The sequence below is a fragment of the Notamacropus eugenii genome, chromosome 1, assembly GCF_028372415.1.
Source record: "Notamacropus eugenii isolate mMacEug1 chromosome 1, mMacEug1.pri_v2, whole genome shotgun sequence".
NCBI classification, from domain to species: domain Eukaryota; kingdom Metazoa; phylum Chordata; class Mammalia; order Diprotodontia; family Macropodidae; genus Notamacropus; species Notamacropus eugenii.
Window position 1 is genome coordinate 558,874,180 of NC_092872.1, and position 24,270 is coordinate 558,898,449.

The following is a 24,270-nucleotide window of genomic DNA, read 5'->3' on the forward strand; positions in this document are numbered from 1 at the left end:
AGAGAAACAATAAAAAAGCTCAGCAGCCTAGGGAAACTAAATGAATGGACAAACTAAACCACAAACCAAAGCATAATAATTGATGTTCATAATGACAGTCCCTGAGAAAAGGTTAAATTATGTTTGTTGTGAAGAAAGCATTTTGTAAGTTACAAAAGGCTATGGTATGTAACATATTCTAGAAAGATTTCTATCAAAAGTGATTTTAAAAAATGTTTTAGATTTTAAAGGACTATGTTTCAGTTACCTAGAAAATTAATTCACTCAAAACACCTCATCCCCAGAATATTCTGAATACTTGAGGTTTTATCGTACAATCCTCTGCAGAAAAATGAATACTAACAGGACTCAAGATTTGTCTAATCAATTCAACTACTTAATTAACTCCCTGACCTATCTAATTTGAGTCAGTGATAACAATAATAGTTGACATTTTAAGTTTTGAAAATTCCTTGAGATACCTTACTTCATTTAAGTCTGTGCAGCAGTCCCAGTAGTATTATGATAAGGGAGATCAGTCTCAGAGTGACTGTAACTTGCTTTTCCTCTTGCACTTGCTAAGTGTTGAAGCTCCAATCTGAGCACACATCTCTCCTAACTCAAATCCCAGAATTCTTTTTGCCAATGTCTTGGAGACATAAAATGAAGAACTGGCAGGATAAGGCTAGAGTCTCATGGCTCTTAATCTAGGGACAGGAAAATGAGTACTAAGTCTATGGGAATTAAGACTAAAAGAGTTCTTGTCCTTAAAGTACCCTGTTATAAATGCAAGCCAGTATCCTATAAGTAGTTTCAATAAATTATAATATTCCAGGGAAATGAATTTATCACTATCAAATGCTCAATTTTCCCTATTATAAAGCTAGCTGTTCATATTTTAAAACCAACTAAACAATTAGATAATTTTTAGCTCAGTGTTTCCCAAACTAATTTAGCAGCAGAATACTTTGGGAAACGAAAAATACTTATGTAGCCCAGAAATGGTGATATGGAATAGCTCAGGGATAAAGGGCCTACTCTAAGGCCTCACTATGGTTTGAAGCTGATATTAGCCATTTGAGGAATTTGCCAGCAGACTAATACTACCAAAGCAGAGTAGCTCTGAGTATAGACTCTACAACAGACAGTATGACTGAGAAGTGCCAACAAGTTTGAAAAGGCTGATCATCAGATCTGCTACCAGCATAAGGAAAATAATGGTCACTCATAATTTCAATTACACTTCGAAAGGTTTCTATTAGCATAATTAATTAACTTTCTTTTCCTGATAAATAGTCAACTCTTACCTGAATATTGTCAAATTTTAAGCCTGGCATGGTGAGATTATCCTTGTCTATGAATACTGTACTATACTGTTGAGTTGCTACAGAAATTAAAACATTTCTTGTTTCCTCACTGGGAAGCCAGGCATCATTTCTTCGATCTATTTCACTCATGTTCAGAGCTGTGGCAAAGGGGTCATCACTGCCTGCAAACACAGCCTGGATCTGTGAGAATGGCTTTGGAGACTGAGAAGTTTCTAGAGATGCCGTGGAAACACCAGATTCTGATCTTTCAATCCCCATAGAGTAAGAAGGATCAGCAGAATCAGGAGAACTCTCTCCTACTGGGGTAGAGAGTGAGGAGAGTTTTTCCGGCACTGAAGTACCTGCATTAGGATTACTGACAGAAATAAAAGTGGAGGTAGTAAATGAATCAAAAAAATCAGAAGCCAAGGAATTAGTATTAACAGTATCTCCAAAAAATTTGCTCAGGCTAGGACTTGGCTGAACCACTTGTGGTGGGGTCTTGGCAGAAGTTTCACTTGCACTGCTAAAACTGGGAGATTTCACCATCTGGGGTTCAAAGCCATCATGAAGGAATAACTGAGGCTGAGAATTAATTTGATTTGATTGGCTGAAAATGGTACACACAGGAATAGGATCATCTTTAGAAGACTGACTGGAAGAGATTTCTGACATCTGCTCCTCTGGGTTAGTTTTGTCATCACTTGGAGCTGAGTCAATTGTCTCTTCATTTCCAAATATGGGCTCATCTTTTGTTTCTTCTTGAGTCAACTCTTCTTTCAAAGATGCTCTGCTGTCACTGGTCATGTCAGAAATGTCTTTAGGTGTATCATCATGATCAGTTTCACTATCATTACTAAGTGTCACGATCTCTTCTTTATCTAGCACTTGTTCCAAACTGTGATCACTTTTGTCTTCTGCAGGCTCTACAATGTCCTGCAAACAACCAAGTTCACCTGCATCATCTTCACTGTTGTTGGGAGAATCAGAAATAATCACACTTTCCATCATGTGCTCATTAAGCTTATCTATGAAGTTATTTGAATCCTCTGAGACAGTTTCATTCTCTTCAGACCCAAATTCATCTCCACCAAGATCAATGGTTTCTTCATGAAAAAGGATCTGTCCTTGTTCTTCCTGAGTAACATGGTGAATTATAGTCCTACCTTCCACTTCACCTGGAAGTGATTCTTCCTTTATATTCTGGTCAGAACCTTCTACATGTTCCATTGCACCCTTAAAAAACATAAAAAAAGGAAATATGAAATTAATTTTATTGTTTTTAAGAGTATAATTTAAAGCTGAGTAAACAGATTTTTCATCTACAAATATTTACTAAGAAGTCTTTAATCAATAAAGATAATTTTGGCAAGGCATTATGATTTCAAGAAACCCTGGGGCTACATGTCTACAGGCCTCATATGCAGAGGTCCTCAAAATGTGTAGTAGGTGAGAAATGTTATGTGAATTTAGATTTTATTAGATAAGTGTCATTAGAATAAAGATTTCAGATTTAATTAGATGATTCTCAGGTATCAATAATAACACTGAACTTATAAACAAATATTTACTGAAAATTGCTGGGGCAGAGGTGGGAAGATAAAACTACAGTCCTGAAGGAGTCAGGGGAACATATGATATTATTAAAAATATGAAAAGTTAAATAAAGACAAATATAACATGTTACACTGAAGTGATAACACTTCAAAATTTGAAAAGCAGTCTTGTAAACTAAGTGATCCCATTAAAAGGGCAGGAGGTAGGATTGGGACTTTGGGACTAAGATTTGAAGAATGGGAAGGATATGGATAGAGCTGTGTACAGGCAGAGAGAGAACTTGTCATATTATAGGAGGAAATGGAAAGTGAGAAGTGTGAAGAGATGGGCAAAAACTATGTCTAAAATGCATACCAGTCTGGCAGGTTTGTTTAATGGAGTGACAGGAAAGAATGATGGAAGAGAGGATTACTATCATTAATCATCAAGTATTTATTAAGTACCTACTAAATACCAGGCACTGTGCTGAGCATAGAAAGCCAAAAAAATAAAACAATCCCTACTTACAAGGATCTTATAATCTTACTGGGGGAGACAATACGTACAAAATAAGTTTTTTATAAAATAACAGGATATAGTTGGGTAGAAGGGTAAAAGCAACCAGTAGCATTGGGAAAGACTTGAAGTAGAAAGTAGTAGTTGAAGTGAGCCTTGAAAGAAGTGAGGAGAGAGGATTCTGGGAAGACAGTGGGTAAGAAAATCCCAAGCTCTCAAGATATTCCTCCACAAGAGAGTTAAAATAGCACCTTAGGGTGAACAAAGTATGGGTAGAGACCAATATGAATAGGAGTACAACAGGGGTCTTCCTGGGACAATTCAAGAAGATTGGAAGAAAATTCCCTAGAGGAGGTTTGGTCCCTGTGAAGAGTAAACACATCCAGGCTTCAACAACACACTGCAAGTCCCTTAAACAACAAGCCACAAGCCCTGGGGTTAGTTGGAACTTTCACTCCTAGGATAGTGGGGGTAGTTTGGCATTTGTGCCCAGGAAGTAAAGAAACCCTCATAGGTAATGTCAAATGGTCAACTGCCCAAAAAGAATTTATAGACTTAAAAAAAGACTTTAAAAATCAAATGACAGAGATGGAGGCAAAATTTTGAAAAATAATAATAATCCAAGAAAAACAAGAAGGTTATGAAAGGAAGAAAATGACACCCTGCAAATTAGAATTGGACAAAGTGAAGCCAGCAAAATTGTAAGAGATCAAGAAATAATAATTAAACAAAACATGAATAATGAAAAAATAAAAAAGGTGAAACATAAGAAAAACAACAGATTTGGAGAACAGATCAAGGATAGAAAATATAGAAAATATAAAGATAATTGGACTAACTGAAAGTTATGATCAAAAAAAGAATCTTGATACGATACAAGAAATAATTTTAAAAAACTGTCCTGAAGCATTAGAACAAGGAGGGGAAGAGTAGAAATAGAAAAAAAACTCATAAATCACCACTTAAAAGAGATCCTATGAGGAAAACTCATAGGAATATCATAGTCAAATTTCAAAACCCCCAGCTCAAGGCTAAAATATTAAAAGCATCAAGATTAAAATTTTAATATGATGGATCCACAATTAGAATTACACAAGACCTAACAGCAGAGACATTAAAGGACCATGGTCTTGGAACACAAAGAGTGAAAGAACTGGGGCTCTGCCCAAAAATATCATACCCTGCAAAGTTAAATATTATTTGGAATGAAAATAAATGGACATTTGATAAACTCTCAAACTTTCAAGACTTCGTTAACAAAAATCCTGAACTTAATAGAAGATTCAACATACAAGAATCAAGAGATATATAAGGTATATACCAAAGACTGATTATATGGGATCGTAAAGACAGACTGTTTACCTTTTATGTATGTAAAATGTATAATGTATGTCTAAGACTCAATAATTGGGTAGCTCATAGCAAAGATTTGGGCAAACCCAACTATGTATTAATTTTAAAAGCAAAACCATTTAGGAATAGCGAAAAAGAATAATTATTTTATACAAATGAGATGCTAGAGGAAGAACTGATACAGAGGAATTAGATGCGGCAGGAGGGCTGGTAGTTTTGGCAACCTACTTTCATCAGAAATGGAGTTAAGAGGGAACAATATATATAAATTTAGAAGAATATAAAAATCTGAATTCAGAGGAAATAAAATGGTAGAAGCATAGGGAGGGGGAGAGGACAAGGGAAGGATCTTTAGAGGGTAGGGTGAGGGAATAGATAAAAGGGGGGATAGAAGGGTGTTTAGATTTATGGGAATGAGAGGATAGGGAAGGAATCCTTGGAGGGGGGTAGGCAAGTAGGAGGGTAAGGTAGTAAGTTGAAGTTAAGTAGAGGAGGCAGGAGGGATAGGAAACAAGATATGCACAAACATAAAAACCAAAGATTAGGTGTAGAATAGGTTTGGGAAAATATATGTCTATATATGTATGTATATATGTGTACGTCTATATATCTATAGCTATAGAGAAACATATCTAAACTTCATTGTAGCCTTCTTGAGGCAGGAAGAGGGGAAAAAAGAACAAGGTAAGAAAGTACACAGCAGAGAACAAAAGAACTCACAAGGAAGCAAAGAAAGGACTGATGATTTTCAATGTAAGTATTATTTATCATACAGGCTTTCTTGAAATGAAAATATATTGTTACATAATTTGAATCCTCTCTTGTTCCACTATGCACATGATGATTTTTTTTCTTTAAAACTTTGTATTTGAGTTCCAATATTTAAGTTTATGTTATGTTTTTGTTTCTTTTCTCTATTCTGTATTTGTGTTCTGGTGTTTGAATTCAAATAAAATTTAAGAAAAAAAAAGAAAGAATTGAGGAATTCTGAGTTGGTAGAAGGAAGAAATCCATTCCAAACATAGAGATCAGTCAAAGGAAGGGAAACAGGACATATGAGTGCTGTGAATAAAAAACAGCAAGAAGGCCAGTATGGCTAGACTTCGAAGTATGGGGAAGGGAATAATGCATAACAAGGCTGGACAGGTAGTTTGGGGTTAGGTTGTGAAGGATTTTAAAGCGAGATAGAGGTAATATTTGATTCTAGAGGCAACTGGGAGCCACTGGAGTTTCTTGAGTAAGGAAATGACTTAAGCACAGCTCCATGCTTAAAGAAAATCACTTAGGGAGCAGAGCCAAGATGGTGGAGTAGAAAGTCACATAAACATAGGCTCTCCCCACAGAGCCCATAAAATACCTATAGAGAGGGACTCTCAACAAATTTTGGAGCTGAAGTGGAGAACAACAGAGTGGAGGAGATTTCCAGCCTAGGGTGACCTGAAAGGCCCATGGGAAATGTCTGTTGCACCAGACACAGAGCGGAGCCCACCCCAGCCTTGGTCACGTGGCGCTCCTGAACAGCTGTCAGGGGTGGAATCTCCGGTCACGGAATCCCCAGTCCCAGTAGCAGGAGGTTCATAGATCCCTCAACCCACAGGCACCAAAGGTCAGCAACGGGGGGTTTTTCAGATAGAAGCTAATGACTTTATGAGAAACCAAGAAATCACAAAACCAAACCAAAAGAATGAAAAAAATGGAAGATAATGTGAAATATCTCATTGGAAAAACAACTGACCTGGAAAATAGATCCAGGAGAGACAATTTAAAAATTATGGGCCTACCTGAAAGCCATGATCAAAAAAAAGAGCCTAGACATCATCTTTCATGAAATTATCAAGGAAAACTGCCCTGATATTCTAGAACCAGAGGGCAAAATAAATATTGAAAGAATCCACTGATCACCTCCTGAAAGAGATACAAAAAGAGAAACTTCTAGGAACATTGTAGCCAAATTCCAGAGTTCCCTGGTCAAGGAGAAAATATTGCGAGCAGCTAGAAAGAAACAATTCAAGTATTGTGGAAATACAATCAGGATAACACAAGATCTAGCTTCTACATTAAGGGATCAAAAGGTGTGGAATAGGATATTCCAGAAGTCAAAGGAACTAGGACTAAAACCAAGAATCACCTACCCAGCAAAACTGAGTATAATACTTCAGGGGAAAAAATGGTCTTTCAATGAAATAGAGGACTTTCAAGCATTCTTGATGAAAAGACCAGAGCTGAAAAGAAAATTTGACTTTCAAACACAAGAATCAAGAGAAGAATGAAAAGGTAAACAGCAAAGAGAAATCATAAGGGACTTACTAAAGTTGAACTATTTATATTCCTACAGGGAAAGACAATATTTGTAACTCTTGAAACTTTTTTCAGTATCTGGGTAGTTGGTGGGATTACACATGCGCGCGCACGCACACACACACACACACAGACAGAGAGAGAGAGACAGAGCACAGGGTGAATTGAATAGGATAGGATCATATCTTTAAATAATGAAATTAAGCAGTGAGAGAGAAACATATTGGGAGGAGAAAGGGAGAAATGCAATGGGGCAAATTCTCTCTCATAAAAGAGGCAAGTAAAAGACTTTTCAGTAGAGGAAAAAAGGGGGGAGGTGAGAGAAAAAACATGAAGTTTACTCTCATCACATTAGACTAAAGGAAGTTATAAAATGCACATTCATTTTGGTATGAAAACCTATCTTACAATAGAGGAAAGTGGGGGAGAAGGGGCTAAGGGAAGGGAGGGATGTTGGAAGGGAGGACAGATTGGTGATAGGGGTAATTAGAATGCTCGGCGTTTTGGGGTGGGGGGAGGGGAGAAATGGGGAGAAAATCTGGAACCCAAAATTTTGTGGAAATGAATGTTGAAAACTTAAATAAATAAATTTAATACAAATACAAAAAAAAATCACTTTAGCTATATGGAAATCATATTTAATACACTGAAAAGGGGAGAGACCTGAGGCAAGGAGCCTAAATAAGAAGCCATTCTAACAAACTAGACACACACACACACACAAAAGAATAAGCAAAGGGTAATGAAGGCATCAACTAAGGCAGTGGCAGTAAGCAGAGTCAAAGGTGACTGTCACATTTATTACTATTCCTGAAACAAAAAAACCTTGTTGATCCAGTATCCTCCAAAAGCTCTGTCCTAAGACTTTTTCTTTCTTTCCATACTTTTTATTAGGTCCCATGGATTCAATTATTACCTCTTTGCCGAAGACTCTCAAATTTAGATATCTAACCTTATTCTCCCATGAATTCCAGTACCAGGATGAACCACTGATATCTCAAACTCGGCATTTCCAAAATGGAACTCAGCAACTTTCTTCCTAGAGCTACCTCTCCTGCCAAACTTCTCCATATCTGTTGAAGGTGTTCTCATTTCCTACTTGCTCAGGATCACAATCCTACAGTTGTCTTTAACCCATCCTCCCTCAACCTCCATGTTCAGCTAGTTGCCAAGTCATATTTCTTTTACCTTCAAAATATCTACTGCATCTCTCTTTTATTGGGAGAAGACAGAAATCCACCCCCCTTTTTTCTGCATGGTTTTATAAATGGGAAATGAAGTGTTTTGGGCTATCATCTCCCTGTTTGACAAGTGGGTAAAGTATTTACTTACTAATGTACTTTTTATGCATAACTGGGAGAATTCTTTATATAATATCATTATAATGTACTTATAAAAGATTTTAGAACTTGGTTCAATAAAATGATAAACTGAAAGTATGAAGCTGAAACATGCCACTCACCTCCTGACAGAGAGACAGTCAACTTACTACACAGAAAGAGATGTTTTCAGCCATGGTTGATGAGGAAATTTGTTTTGCCAGACTTTGGAGCTATATTTGTAGCTGTATATATTTTAGGATTTTATTTTTCTTTTTTCCTCTACTTTATTATTTTAATTTGCTCAATCTTTATATAGGATTTCTTTATTAACATGTTTAATGAATTAAGAATCACTGGTCTAGTAGTTCATATTTTGGATACAAGTAAACAAATTAAAATTTGTAGATCACCTAAAAATAGTTGGATTCTAAGCATCCTCTGCCCCACTTTTCCACAACTACATCACCACCACTTCATATAAGGAATGGTATTGTATATGACTGATAGCCATTTTTTTTGTTTCATAATTTATTATGGTTATTCATCACTAGGTGGCCAGATTATTGGTGATTAGCTTGCCAGTATATGGCTAAGATGGTCGTAGGGGCAGCTAGGTGGTTCAGTGGATAAAGCATCAGTGAAGGAGTCAGGAGGACCTGAGTTCAAATCTCACCTCAGACACTTGACACTCACTAGCTGTGTGACCTTGGGCAAGTCACTTAACCCCAACTGCCTCATCCTGGGTCATGTCCAGTCATCCTGATGAATTTCTGATCACTGGATTCAGATGGCTCTGGAGAGAAGTGAGGCTGGGTGACCTTGCACAGCCCTCCCTCACTCAAAACAAAGTCAAGTGCAAGTCATGTCATTATTTCTCTGATGGCATGGTCTTCTTTGGCAACGAAGGACGAACGAACACACACACACACACACACACACACACAAGACGGTTGTTGGAAAGTGATTTTAATCTATTGCTTGAACCACTGCGTTAGGTGTCGTAGTAACTAGATTTAGGAATCAATGAAAACCTGAGTTCAAATCCTGTTTCAGATGCTAGCTATGTGACTCTGGAAAAGTCACAACCTTTCTGTGCCTCAGTTTCCTCACCTGTATGATGAGGAGACTGGAGATGAAGACCTTTAAGGTCCCTTCTAGCTCTACAGCTATGATTCAGTAGACAAAAATACAGACAGTAGTACAAGAGAAGGAGCCCTGAGCTTGGAATCAGGACACTCTTGTAGAATATTGCTTTGTTAGGAGCTGTAGAGTAGTAGAAAGAACACAAGACTTAAAAATCAGAGGATGTGGGTTTTAATCTTGATTCTGTTAATAACTCTGTGTGATGTGGGGTTTTGATTTCCTCACCTGTAAGTTGCAAAATTTGGACTGGTGAGATTTTTAACGTCTCTACTGATTTACTAGCTTTGTAATTCACCACCTCTCTGAGCTGCTGTTTCCTCATCCATAGGACTGGGCTATTAATATTTCTGTTAAATATTTCATAGGGTTCCTATATGAATGAAAAAAAATAATAGAGGATGTCACCAAAATCTTAGCGTTCTTTTAAGGTATCAAATCTTAACAGAGTTCTTATTACAGTTTAAATACAATAAGACTTTTGGGATACTCCATACTATTGAGAAAGAGTTTTGTAACTCTACAATGCTATAATCTTACTTTGGTATGATGTGAGAAAGGCTGTGTTGTTTAGTAGATGGAATGCTACAGATGAGTTCTGATCTGAGACCCACACTATTAGGGCAGCCACTAAATCTTTCCAAATTTCTGCTGGGTCATTTGCAAAGTAAGGATACCAACAGCACCAATATCACAGGGGTATGAAGATTAAATGAGATAATATAGGCACTATATAAATGTGAGCTATTTTTATCACTCCCTACATCAAGAATTGTTGTATCAAATGTTTCTTAACCAAAATTCATTATATATATGTACATATGTAATATATATGTATATATGAAAGGTTAGTGTCATAGATACATACTTTTGGAAAGAGGCTACTCTGGATACTCAGAGGAACCAGTTTGAGGTGCAAGTGAGTTTTCCATTAAGCTCTTCTACCTGCATGCATATGTACAAACTGGGGTTCCCAGAAGCAGAAGGGGTAAGGATTACATTTAAAAAAAAGAACTGGCAAAGCAGCTATGTGCTTTAATATTCTTTTTTGCCAATGGTCTGAAAATCAACTGCATGCCATCAATTCATGCCTAAGTTTAGCTATCAGAAATTATAATAAATGTTAAAAGCACACAGCAAAACAGTGATGGTTTATAAAGTTAATTTTGTTTTAGAAAGCCAGTATTTTTTTTTCTTTTTAAGAATAATTTCAAGGGAGAGAAAAGTTATCTTAAGCACAGCTGTGGCAGAGCAGCAATCTAAGACCTAAGAGATAAGGAAAATCTGTTCATCAGAGATATGAGGAAAAATGGAACCTTCCAGAAAATCATCATACACTAAAGTTCATAGAAATAAGACTTAAAAACAAGTTTCTAAATTCTTCTAAACACAACAAAGTAAACTGAAAAACAATCACAATGAAAAAAGGTGACTGGTTAGAGGTCAATTATGAGGTAAATCAGGAAATAATTACAACAAAGGCAATAAATGTCTCTACTTAAGTAGAAACAAAAAGTAACTAAGGGCTGTAAGACTTTAGAAATGGAGAATAAGCTACTTAGATGAAAAAGCTGCAAACCTGATCCACAATACAGACTCCCTGAAAACCAGAAGAGACCAAACAGAAGTCAATTAACTCCATGAAACAGAAATGATAGAACAAAATCAAAAGAAAGAAAAAATAGAAAAAAAGTAAGGTATTCAATACCCAAAATAACTGACTTGGAAAACAAATCAAGAAGAGATAATGAAAGAATCAGCTGAACTTCTGGAAAAACCATGATTTTAAAAAAGCCTAAACACTAAATCTCAAAAACATCACAAATGAAAATTTCCCAGATTTATTAGAACCAAAACATAAAGCAAAGACAGCAAGAATCTGACAATCATCTCCTGAAAGGAACCTTGAAAGGAAAGTTCCAGGAATGTTAACAGGTAAAATTTACTGCAAATTTCCATAAAGAAGGCATTAAAGTACTAGGGAACTATAGTCAGAATCATGCAACTCGTGGTAGCTGCTTCTAAAACTGAGATGAGATTTTGGAATACAATGGTCCAAAACGCAAGATAGAGGCTTACAACAAAAAATAACTTACCTTACAGAAGTAAACCAAATCTCTAAGGATTTTCAAGAATTTGAAATGAGAAGACTAAAGCTAAGGAGGAACTATGAAATACAAACACAAGAGTCCAGAAAAACCTAGAAAGATAAACGTATTTGAGCAAATGGAAGGAGCTCTTTGATGATACAGTGCTAACATTCTAATAGAGGGAGAAGAAACACGTGTCCGTCCCTTCAGAACCTTAATATCTTCAAATGGTATCGAGGGTTAATAATTAAGAAAAATAGAGGCCCTGAGGGTAAGTTGGTTCTGTTCTGAGGGTTTGAAAAGAAGAAAGGGAAGCGAGGGTAGAAGGAAGAAAGTAGTTCAAAGAAAGTTTCATTCTCATCACAAAGCCATTAAGAAGGGAGTGAAACTTGCTACTTATACCTGGGGTGTACAAGAATATACAGACATAGATGAAGGGATGGGGATAGTAGGCATCAGATAACCTTATTTTTATCTTAAATAAACAAAAGAAGATTGAACACATTCATATACACAAATAGTCTATTGAAGAAATACATAAAATTCAACAGGGAAACAAATGGGGACTAGGGGGAAAATAAAAGCAGGGAGGTATTATCTTAGAAGGTGCTACTTAGACAACTGGGGAATGACTGAACAAAATGTATATAAATATAACGTAATACTCTTGTGCCATAAGAAATGATGAAAGAGATGATTTCAGAGAAACCTTAGCTGAGTAAGAACTGATAAGGAGTTAAGTAAGTAGAACCAGTAGGACAGACAAAAGGATAGCAATATTATAAAGAAAAACAACTGTGAAGGACTTAAGAACTGACAACCTATGTATCTAGAGGACCCATGTATGATGAAGCCTTTTTGCCTCTCTCCTGACAGAGAGGTGGTATAGAGACATACATTTTTTTTTTTTTAAACATGATCACAGTATGGATTAGTTTTACTCGATTATATATATTTGGTACAAGGATTGCCCACCTCTCCCCGCAGTGCTAATTGAGGTAGGGGAAAAGGGTAATTTAGGGCAAAAGCTTTAGCAATAATGATACCAAAAAAAGTGGGCCAATGTAATATTTTTAAAATGCACAGAGAAGTCAGATCAGAAGAAAACACAAACAGGACCAATCTGAAAGTAGTATGTAGAATTTATTACATATATCTATGTATGTATACATACACATATATTTAAGTAAGCTCTATTACACAGATTTAAAGTTTCATATAGAATCTTCTTTTTGTGTTCTATTACATGGATGAAAGGCAGTTAGGTGGCTCAGTGGATAGAGTCCTGGGCCTGGAGAGAGGAAAACCTAAGTACAAATGTGACCTTAGATACTGTATAGTTGTGTGAACCTGGACAAGTCACTTAATCCTGTTTTGCTTTGGTTCCTCAACTGTAAAATGAGGTGGAGAAGGAAATGGCAAACCACTCCAGCATCTTTGCCAAGAAAACCCCCAAAAGGGGTCACAGAGAGTCAGGCCCGACTGAAAACAACTCAACAAAAGCAACAATGAAAATGCTCTTTCTTGATGTTTTAAATTCAGATTAAAGAAATAAAATTATTTTTAAGATACTTCCTCAGATGCTAGTTATGTGACCAATGGCAAGTCACTTAAACGTTGTTTACCTCAGCTTCCTCATCTGTAAAATGAGCTGGACAAGGAAATGGCAAACCAATCTAGTATCTCTGCCAAAAAAAAAACTCAGATGGGGCCACAAAGAGTTACACAACAGTGACAAAACAACTCCCAAAAACTGAATAATGAATTTTGTAGTACTAAGGCTAATTTCAAGTCGTTCATTTTCAAAGAAGACCATGACATCAGAGAAATGATGACGACTTGCACTTGATGCAAAGAACTTACATTTTAATGCAGAAGACAAATTCATATAAAAACATATGTAGAATAAATATAAAGGGAATAAATACACCTAAATACAAAGTAGGTAAATGAAAGTTTGACGGGAGGGTACAAGTATAGCAACTGCAAAAGTTTTATGCCGAACACTGTGCCTGAACTACATCTTAAAGGAAGAAAAGGGCTCTACTAAGGCTTAAGTAATTTGTCTAAGGTTACATAGCTAATTAGTTAAAGAATAAAGCACCCTGAGTGTATGGTGTTACATAGTTAAGATGCTGTTAAAGATACATCTTCAAGTCTATGGGGAAGTGAAACCCATCTGAAATGACAACTGGATAATCTTATATAAGCTGTGCCGCATGCTATAGAGAGATATGAGACATTATATCCATATCCTTACCCCTATCATTATAAATTGTAAATGTATACAGCAAACATTCATTGGAACATAATATCAGAGATTTAGGCTAGAAGGGGAATAATTTAATCTAACTTCATTTTGCAGCTGAGGAAACTAAAATCCAGAGAGGTGATGACTTGTCTAAGGTCACACAGAGAGTAAACACCAATGCCAGGATTCAGACTTAAGTTAGCTGATTGTAAATCTCTTCTCTTTCATCTCACTCTCTTGTTTTCTACCAATGTTTCATGCATAATAAGATTATGTACATATTTTTAGGCTTTCTCTATTATTTCTGCAATCATGGTGAATAATTTCTAAATGTCTTAGGTGAAAAGCAGGGTGGCTTAGTGGATCCAGGGCTGGCTTCTGAGTCAGAAAGAACTGAATTTAGTTCTTGCCTCTGACATACACTGGCACTATGTTCTTCGCATCCCGAGGCAACAATCTAGGACTATGAGTTACAAAGCAAGTGGTGGTAATTTGCATTGATAGAGGCAGTTCCTTCATTGGCAATTCGGCATGGCAAATCTGGTACAAAACAAAAACAAGTTATAAAACCTTTTACTTCCAAGTCGCTGCCCTAGATTGCATTACTGTTGTTATCGCTTGCCCTGTGTATTCTCCAAGAGCACCAATGACATCAGGAAGGTGATGCCATGACTTGCAGGTGAATGGATTACAGCAAGGGAGGGTTGTGCAAAGTCACTAGCCTCTCTCCTTCAGAGTCATCTGGGTCCAGTGGTAAGATACAAATCAGGACACCTGGAGATGGTGGCTCTGTGCCTGGAATGCGTAAGTACTCAATAAATGTATCTTTCACATTTTCTAATGGAAAATTCCTAATGATGATAGAGATAGATATCGTATCATGGTCTACATGGGACTGCTACAATATAGGAGGAGTTATAATTAACATTTACATAGAGTTGTTTTAGGACTTTTAAAGACTATATGTATATGAATGTGTATGTGTATAAAATTTCATTGGATCTCCAAAATATTACTGCAGGAAAGGCACAATAGGTCTTGTTATCTCCATGTTATAATGAGCACAGTGAGGTTCAAAGAAGATAAATGACTTGCTCTCAGTCTTATAGCTTTAAGTACTGGTGGGATTTGAACCCAGGTCTTATGCGACTCTGTCTTGCTCCATTTCTACAAGATCATGCTGACTGCAGAAGATAACTCAAAATTTGACATGGATGAAAAGAATCGTTTCCATTGAAAGTCATACTACCCATTGAATTGGCAAATATTACTGATAGTATCTTCATACCATGGTCTTTGAATTCCCTCCTTGTATCTTTCCAAACTTAATAACAGAAGAGTTGAGGCTAAGCTATATGATGCCCTTATGATCAAAGGGACTTTACTTTCAAGGCCACTGATTCCAAACTCCTCATTTTGCTATCAAAGAAACTGACACTCAGTTGCTTGCCTATGGCCACAAGGTCACTGATCACAGATAGAGTTGGAAGGGACCTTAAACGTCAATTAATTAGCAAGTATTTGTGTTCCAGGTACTATATTAAGTAAGTAATGGGGGTACAAAGACATGAAATGAAACAAAACAAGGACACTGTAACTGTCATCTAGGAAACACAAATATTTTTCAGATGATAAAACATAGACCCACAGCTGCTAAGTGGTTTGATTAAGGTAGCAAAGGTAGTAAATAGTAATGGCAGGATTTGAAATCAGGTCCTTTAACTTCAAGTCCAACATTCTTTCCATGGTACCTGGCTGCTTCACACAAGGTAAGGGAACATAGCTCTCATCAGTCTGCAGTTATTCAAGATTTGGTCTAAGTAATAGTTTATGATCATTTATATATGCAGTTTAAACAACTAAACTTGTCTGTTCCCAATAAGGAAAAATTAAATACTGGGACACATTTTTCTTTCCAGGTACTAAAGAATAATAATTCTTGTTTACTGGGGACTGTGGAATGAACAAGATTAACCTTATTTCCAATACCACTTGGTACTTTTTTTTTTTAAAATAATTACTAAACCAATAAATCAGGAGAATACTGTAATTATCTATATCTTACCTAGATTTTAGCAAAGGATTTAATAAAGCACTGCATCTTATTGTGCAAAAGAAAGATGTGGATTAGATAGTGGTACAATTAAATTGATTCTAAACTGGATGAATGGCCAGACTCCAAGGGTAGTTGTTAATGGTTTGATGTCAGCTTGGAAGGAGGTCTCTAGTGGAGTGTGCCAGGGATCTGGGCTTGGCCTTGTGCTGTTTAACATTTTTATAAGTGAGTTGGATAAAGATAGCATGCATGTCAAATGTGCATATGACACAAAGTTGGGAGAGATAACAGAGTGGATGACAGAGTCAGGATCTAAAAGGATCTTGACAGGCTAGAGGAGAGATACAGCTGGAACCAAATAAAAATATAACTGGGAAATGTTTGACAAAATAAATTAAAACACAACATAGATAATGTTAATTTGTGGTTTTCTAAGTCAATCAGCTGCCTATAAGGGATCCCTATAAGGGATCCATTCCTATTTGAGTTTGACCCCACTGGGCTAAAGCACTGGGTTGCACTGGGCTTGGAGTCAATACTTAGGTTCAAATATCACCACAGAGATTTAATATCTGTGATTCTTGGTAAGTCACTTAATAATTGCTCAGGTCTCTTAGTCATGAAGGGGAAATATGGACAAGATAATAGTACAATTAGACAAATTTAAAAAGCTTTTAGGACAAAAACTCATTATCTGACCAAAACTGCTGGGAAAACTGGAAAACGGTATGGCAGAAACTAGGTACAAATGAATATCTTGAACTGTATACCAGTCAAGGTCAAAATAGATACATGATTTACACATAAAGGGTGATATCATAAGCAAATTTAGGAGAGTGTGGAATAAGTTTACCTATCAGATCTATGGATAAGGGAAAAAATTTAGAACCAAACAAGATATAGAGTACATTATGAAATGTAAAATGGATAATTTTGATTATATAAAAATTAAAAAGGTTTTGTACAAACAAAACCACTGCAATCAAAATTAGAAGGAAAACATAAAACTAGGGAAAAATTTAAAAGCCAGTACCTCTGATTAAGGCCCCATTTCTTAAATATATAGTGAACTGAGTGAAATTTATAAAAATACAAGTTATTCCCCAATTGATATTGTCAAAGACTATATAACAGGCAGTTCTTAGATGAAGAAATCAAAGCTACATAGAGTGATATGAAAAAATGCTCTACATCACGATTGGTTAGAAAAATGAAAATCAAAATAACTCTGAGGTAACACTTCACACCTATCAGATTGGCTAACATGACAAAAAAGGAAAATAATAATGTTGGAAGGGATGTGAGAAAATCAGGTTACTAATGCACTGTTGGTGGAATTGTGACCCTATCTAACCATTCTAGAGAGCAATTTGGATCTATGCCCAAAGGGCTATAAAACTATGCATATCCTTTGATCCAACAATACTATTGTTAGGTCTATATCCCAAAGAGAGTTTTTTTTAAAAGGGTAAAGAACCTATTTGTACAAAAATATTTATAGCAGTTCTTTTTGTGTTGGTAAAGAATTAGAAATTGTGGGTATGCCCATCAATTGGGGAATGACTGAACAAATTATGGTATATGATTGTGATAGAATATTATTGTGCTAAAAGAAATGATAAGCATGATGATTTCAGAAAAATCTGGAAAAACTTACATAATCGATAAAAAGTGAAGAAAACAGAAATAGAAGAACACCGTACACGGTAACAGCAGAATTATACAATGAAGACCTGTGAATAACTTAGTTATTTCAGCAATACGGTAATCTAAGACATTCCCAGAAGATTCATGATGAAAAATGCTATTTTTCACTTTCTTTTTTTTTCGAGTCTTCTTGCACAGAATGACTAACATGGAAATATTTGACATGACTGCACATGTATATCCTATGTCAGACTGCTTATTGTCTCAGGGAGAGGAGAGGAGAGAGAATTTGGAACTTAAGACTTTAAAACATAACAACAAATGTTAAAAATTGTTTTTGTATGTGATGGAATAAAATATTATTTTTTTTAAAAACCAAACCTTTCTCAAAAGCCACCATAGCCTTCTAATCACCAAATTCTTTTGCCTTTTCAATTCCCATCTGCCTTAACCTTCCCACAGAACCCCAGGACCCAGTATGCTACCTGCTGAGCTAAAAATTTTTTCATTTTTGTCAGGTCTAGGCCTGATTATTTAAAAATGTAAAAACCATTCTTAGTTCTTGGGCAGTACAAAAACACTTGCTATGGAATTTGACCACTGTTACCCACTCCTGAATATTCTCTTCTCTCTTGACTTCAAAGACACTTATATTCTCTGGGTTCTATTTATCTGCTTGATTGCCAGCTTCTCTTCCTCTTCCCTGCCTTTCACAGTGGATTCTGTCCTTACCTCTTTCTTCTCTAAATCTTCTTTCTTTCCATTAGCAAACTCATTTACTTCCATAGCTTCAACTACCACTGTTATAGAGAAAATCTGCGAATGAATGGCATACATCCAATGCTAATCCATGTTCCTAACTCTAACTTCAGCTTCCTATAGGACAAGTCCTTTAACACCTGAACCTCAGTAAATACAAAACTGAGATTATTTTGAAAAAAAAAAAGCCCCCAAACCAAAATAAAAAATACCCTCTTCTTTGCAACTTTACTACTCGTCAGTGGCATTACCAGTCTCCTAAGTCTTAAATCTTCATGTTATTAAAATCTTCCCTCTTCCTGAACTCTTTTATACAAGTTTCTAGTCATTTTGTTTTATAATTACATCTCTTATGTGTGTCTCCTCCTTTTTATTTCAAATGACACCTCACTATTACAGGTTCTCATTAATAGCTGCCTATTACTCCTACAATAACTTACTAATAGTTCTTTCTAACTTGACTCTCTCCCTACTGCAACCTACCCTTACATCACTGCCAGAAGAGGATGCTAGGGATTTTGTGGAGATTTCTATTTAGACTAGATGACTTCTGAGGTCCTTTCCAACTCAAAACTACATGATTCTGCTTTTCTTTATACAATTGGTTGTATCATTCATTTGTTCAGAACTCTTCCCTGGTTCCCTATTGTCTATCTAACAAAGTTCAAACATCTTAGACTATCATTCAAGGCCCTCCAAAAAATGCTACACTATCTTAATGGCCTTACCTCATCATGTATTCTATGCACTTAATATACTGAATTACTTATCATCACCCCAACTCCATATTCTCTCCAAAATTTCCTTTCTATTTGCTCAGATTATTCTCTCTCTACCCATTCTTTAAAGTCCAACTCACATATCATCTTTGAAACAAAATGTTTTTATCAGTCATTACACCTTAGATCTCAGTATATTCTTTAAAACATTAATACTTCAGCAGGTGCCTCATCTCATTACTATGGGTACTTCCCATACTTGTGAAGATCGCAACCCATTCATGCTTTCTTATTCCATGTAATTCTTAACAATGTGGCCCATTTTTTCTATAGAGGACCTATCCAATATACTGAAGGCTGCGTTCTTCCTCTTTTAAATGACTGAAAGCTATGGTGTACAAGATACTACAGGGTTGTTACAGTTTGTTGATTATAAAAAAGCAGTTTTGGTGGTAGAGCAAAAACTCTCTTTCAATGAAGATACACTAATATCATATAAGATTCCCTCAAAGATGCAATCGTAGAAATAACTCTTAAAATCATTAGTTGTCTGACCTGTAATAACAAGGGAACTATAAAAAGAGAAATGCTCAACAAAGGTGTTCTCTAGTATTACTAAAGTTATCCTGTGCAGAGTATAAAGAGAAGGTAAACTCCTAATAAAGGTCAGGTCATTCAGATGTCATGTGTGGACAATACTGTTTTGATTGCAACAATTCCCAGAGTACCACAGAGTCTGCTCAGGAAGAACTAATACTCAGTAGAAATAAGCCACATGGGAAAAACCAAATGGATGCCTATTGTTTAGATTGTGACACTCAGTTACATTAATGCCTGCATGAATCTGAGTGACTGGGGCAATCAGTCTGAAAAAGAAGATAACAATAGCCTGGATCAAAAATTGAATAGAAAACAGAGAATGCTGTTGATTACATTTAGGAAATTACAAAGTACTTTCAGCTTTCCCAAGCTGTAGCCTGGCACAAAACCCTATCTTTTTAACAATATTTTTTCACTGATGCTATATGGCTGCAAGTCAAAATATTCTACCCAAGTGATTAAATATGTCAGGAAGGAAGAGTTTCCAAGACCTGCTAAAAACATGGCTTTCCAAATTCAGTTTCTGAACAGAAGGTACTTTAAGGTTATCTTATACCAAACTTCAAGGAACAAACTCCTTCAATGCAGAATGACATACAACTACATTTAACAAATACTAGTTTTTCATGATAAAGGAAAGCAATAACAAACTGTTTCTGAGGGATATGGTATAGTGGTACAAGCAAAATACTTGGGTCGTAGGGTCAGAAATAGAAAGCCAGAAGTCTAACTCCTCCCCCAACTCCCCCTTCATTTTACAGATGAGGAGTTAGAAGACTTAGGAGTCTTAATTCTGCCAATAACTCAATTTCCTTCTGTGTAAAATAGAAAATAACAACACTTGCAAAACTCAAATGCTACACAGAGAGATGGAGAGAAAAGTACACAATAAACCTTGAATTGTTATGTAAATACAAACTATTCTAAATTCTACCATTCAGTAGCAGAACTTACAGGTTACTTGTTAGGTGCAAAGGGAAGTAGCAATGCAACCCCTAACCTTATTATGGGATAATTTAGGGAAAGGATAAATAGAACATGCACCTGGGCCATCACAATTTCACCTGTCATATAGATCTTAGGAATTTATTCTTCTGGGTTAAAAATTCACCCTTCAGGTCAGGTATTCATACACTCCTGGGGAAGAGCAGAGGAAGAAAATGGAAAATGGGATAGATATACTCCAGCTCCTAGCTATTACCATGTGTGAAGTTTGGGCAAGTCCCTTAATGGTGGGACTCAGTTTCCACACCTGTAAAATAAGGACCTGAGCCATATCAAGTCTGAGGTCACTTCCAGTACTTTAAATCTATGATCTCTTTCAGTCAAGGTTTCCTAAGTCCTCCTTGCATACAGCCACTACTGACCAGAACACTTAACTGCACCAGGTCTCGGGGAGGGGAATGAACCGATTGGGCGAAGTTTGTCTTCTCAACGGAAATGAAAAAAATATTTCAGACTGCAGTCTAAAAGGAAGCAGAAGGAAGAAGGATCATAGATTTAGGGCCAGGTTTCTTAGAAATCATTTAGTCCAACCGACTTAAGCTGTCAAAAACTATTAGTATTACTTGGTATGTATCACTTAATACTTTTATTTGAATTTAATAATTTAAGTTGAATAAATTTAATTATTTAAGTAACATTTATGACTTAATATTTATCAAGAACTAGTATGAAATGTCTATCGCTTAGCAGATGAGTGAACTTGGGCCAGGAGGAGCTACCCGGAGTTTGAACCCCGGTCCTCTTTCTGCTACACCCACAGGGTCTCCAAAAGCTCTGCCCAGAGTCGGACCCAGTAGGTAAAGGCAGAGGGGTGGCCTGGAAGGAGGCGGATGCCCAGAGTTGGAGTCCCGGCTCTAGCTCACTAGCCCAGTGGGAACCCCGGTAACCTGGGTATCGGTAACCAGGTGCGGGTGGGCGGAGGGGCTGCCCTTCCAGCTGGCCTCAGTTTCCTCATCTGTAATATGCTGGAGCCGCCTGGCCGTGCCCTGGGGCCTGGCGCCCCCCCTTCCCCGCCGGCTCGGCCAGGGCAGGGTGTAGTCGTTGCCCCAGGGGCCCCCTCTCCCCGTCCGCCCCGGGCCTGGGCTCCCGAGCCTCCAGCTAGGGCCTGACACCGGCGGCCCGCGCCCGGCTCCTCACCTGCTGCCGTCAGCCAGGGGAGGGGATGGAGGGCTTGGGGGCGGGGATCACGGGATGTAGGAACGCTCAAAGCGGACCGGAGCAGGGCCAGAAAACCAAGGGGTGTCAGAAATCCGAAGTCGCGCCCGCTTTCGTAGCTCCTACGTGGCCAGCAGCGCCGGTCCCGCCTCCTCCGCTACAGCCAGCTTCCCTAGCGGCTCTGCGCATGTCTGCTGCGTGGGCACGCTCCAAGTCCGCTCCCGAGCGGACGATCCACTCTTCCGGGTTTTCCCGGCAGTATTGAAGAGGAGGGAAGGGGACGACGGGAGGGAGGGGACGACGGGAGGGAGGGGACGACGGGAGGGAGGGGACGACGGGAGGGAGGGGACGACGGGAGGGAGGGGACGACGGGAGGGAGGGGACGACGGGAGGGAGGAAGGAGGGGAGGGGGAGGGAGCAAGGAGGGGAGGGGGGGGGGGAGGGGCTCACTGCCCCAACGCGGAAGTGGGCTGGGTGCAGAGCCACAGTTAGAACTAGGAAGGGTGTAGGAGCGTAGATCTAAGGCTGCAAGCGAACTCAGAGGCTTTCTCCCACCCTTTCGTTTTGGAAATGAGAAAACGGAGAGGGGCCCATAGAGGTTAAGCAGCTTGCCCAACATCACAGACGTAGCAATTCAATTTTCAATTCAATATACATTGTATTAAAGTGCTTACTATGGGCCAGGAACGTAGGTGGAATTTGAACTCCGTAGCCCCTGCTCCTCACTAGGCTGAGATAAGTTAGCTCAATCTCAGGGCCAGAAGAGAGGCCACGTGGTGCGCAGGCTCTGGAGTCAGAAGACTTGGGATCATCCTCTTGCCACCTGTGTGACTGAGAAGGTCATAGAACTCCTATTGGTCTCCATTCCTTCACCTGTCAAAGGCAGGGAGTGGGCTAAACGATATGCAAGTCATTGCCCAGCTCTAAATCTATGATGCTAGTTCAAATGGCCTTGAAACATAATTATTAAGGGCCCTACTGTGGGCAGATCCCCCTGGATCACTGCCTTGTCATGAAGGAGGCTGCATAGCTCAGTTAAACTGTCTCCTACGTGGTGTAGAATTGCCTAAGATGGACAGGTCATAATGGAGTGTTCTGATCTACTGGAGAAGGAAATGGAAAACCATTCCAGTATCTCTGCCAGGAATAGCGCATGGACAGAACTAAAATGATAATAAAAGAGATGACATTGGAAAATGAGCCCCTCAGGTTAAAAGGTGTTCAATACACTACTGGGGAAGACAACTACAAGTAGCTCCCGAAAGGATGAAGTAGCTGGACCAAAGCCCAAAGGAAGCTCTGCTGTGGGTGATGAAAGGAAAGTCCAATACTGTAAAGATCAATATCGTATAGAACCTGAAATGTAAGATCTATGAACCAAGACAAGCCAAATGTGATCAAACAGGAGGTGGAAAGATTAAATATTGACATCTTGCGAGTCAGTGAACTCAAATGGACAGGAATGGGTGAATTTAATTCAGATGATCACTATATATACTACTATGGACAAGAATCCCTTAGAAGAAATGGAGTATCCCTCATAGTCAATAAAAGGGTATGGAAAGCAGTATTAAGGTATAATCTCAAAAAAAAAAAGACTAAATGACATCTGTTCAAATCTAAGGCAGCTGTTTAACATCACAGTAATTTCACTGTACTCTAACCACTAATGACAAAGAGGCCAAAGTTGATCAGTTTTGTAAAGACCTACAACATCTTCTAGAAATAATACCCCCAGATGATATTATGTTTATCATAGGTGATTGTAACACTAAAGTAGGAAAACAAAAGGCAGTTGGAATAACAGGCAAGTTTGGCCTTGGAGTACAAAATGAAGTAGGACTCAGACTAACAATTTTATAAGCATAACTCACTGGTCATAACAAACACTCTTTTTCAACAACTTAAAAGGTGACTGTACACATGGACATCACCAGATAGTCAATATCAAAATCAGATTGATTATATACTTTCTAGTCAAAGGTGGTAGAACTCTAAGCACTCAGTTAAAACAAGACCTGGAGCTGACTGTGGATCACAGCATGAGCTTTTTATTGGAAACTTCAGACTTAAATTGAAGAAAGTAGGGAAAATCATCAGACCATATAGGTATAAGCTAAATTACATCCGTTATGAATATGAAGTAGAGGTGATTAATAGATTTCAGGGGTTACATCTAGTGGATAGAGTACCTGAAGGAATATGAACAGAAGCTCAAAATATTATACAAGAGGCAACAACAAAAACATTCCAAAGAAAAAAGAAAAGCAAGAAATCAAAATGGTATTCTGATGAGTCTGTACAAATAGCTAAGGAAAGAAGGAAAGCAAAAGAGAAAGGAAAAAGGGAAAAATATACCCAACTGAATTCAGAATTCAGAGAACAGCAAAGAGAGATAAGGTTTTCTTAAATGAGCAATGCAAAGAAATAGAAGAAAACAATTGAGTGCAAAAGACAAGATCTCTTCAAGAAAATTAGAGACAGAAAATTTTCATGCAAAAATGGACATCAAAAAAGATAAAAATGGCAGGGATTTT

The 24,270-nt window shown here is 37.6% G+C and overlaps 1 protein-coding gene across 3 annotated transcripts in view; it reads right to left on the reverse strand.

The window, feature by feature from the left end:
• The window catches only part of TRAPPC12 (trafficking protein particle complex subunit 12), a 168,833-nt gene extending 144,788 nt beyond the window's left edge, over nt 1–24,045 (reverse strand). Inside the window, exons 1-2 of one of the 3 annotated variants that reach the window (XM_072634316.1) lie at nt 22,408–24,045; nt 1,287–2,522 (exon numbers count right to left, since the gene is read on the reverse strand). In XM_072634316.1, the coding sequence (XP_072490417.1) occupies nt 1,287–2,516 (1,230 nt within the window). In that variant the 5' untranslated portion in view covers nt 2,517–2,522; nt 22,408–24,045. Of the gene's footprint in view, nt 1–1,286; nt 2,523–20,940; nt 21,115–21,715; nt 22,028–22,407 lie in introns of those variants that run through there. The other 2 variants (XM_072634315.1, XM_072634317.1) reach the window with 2 other exon arrangements.
• Nucleotides 24,046–24,270: the final 225 nt, after the last annotated feature.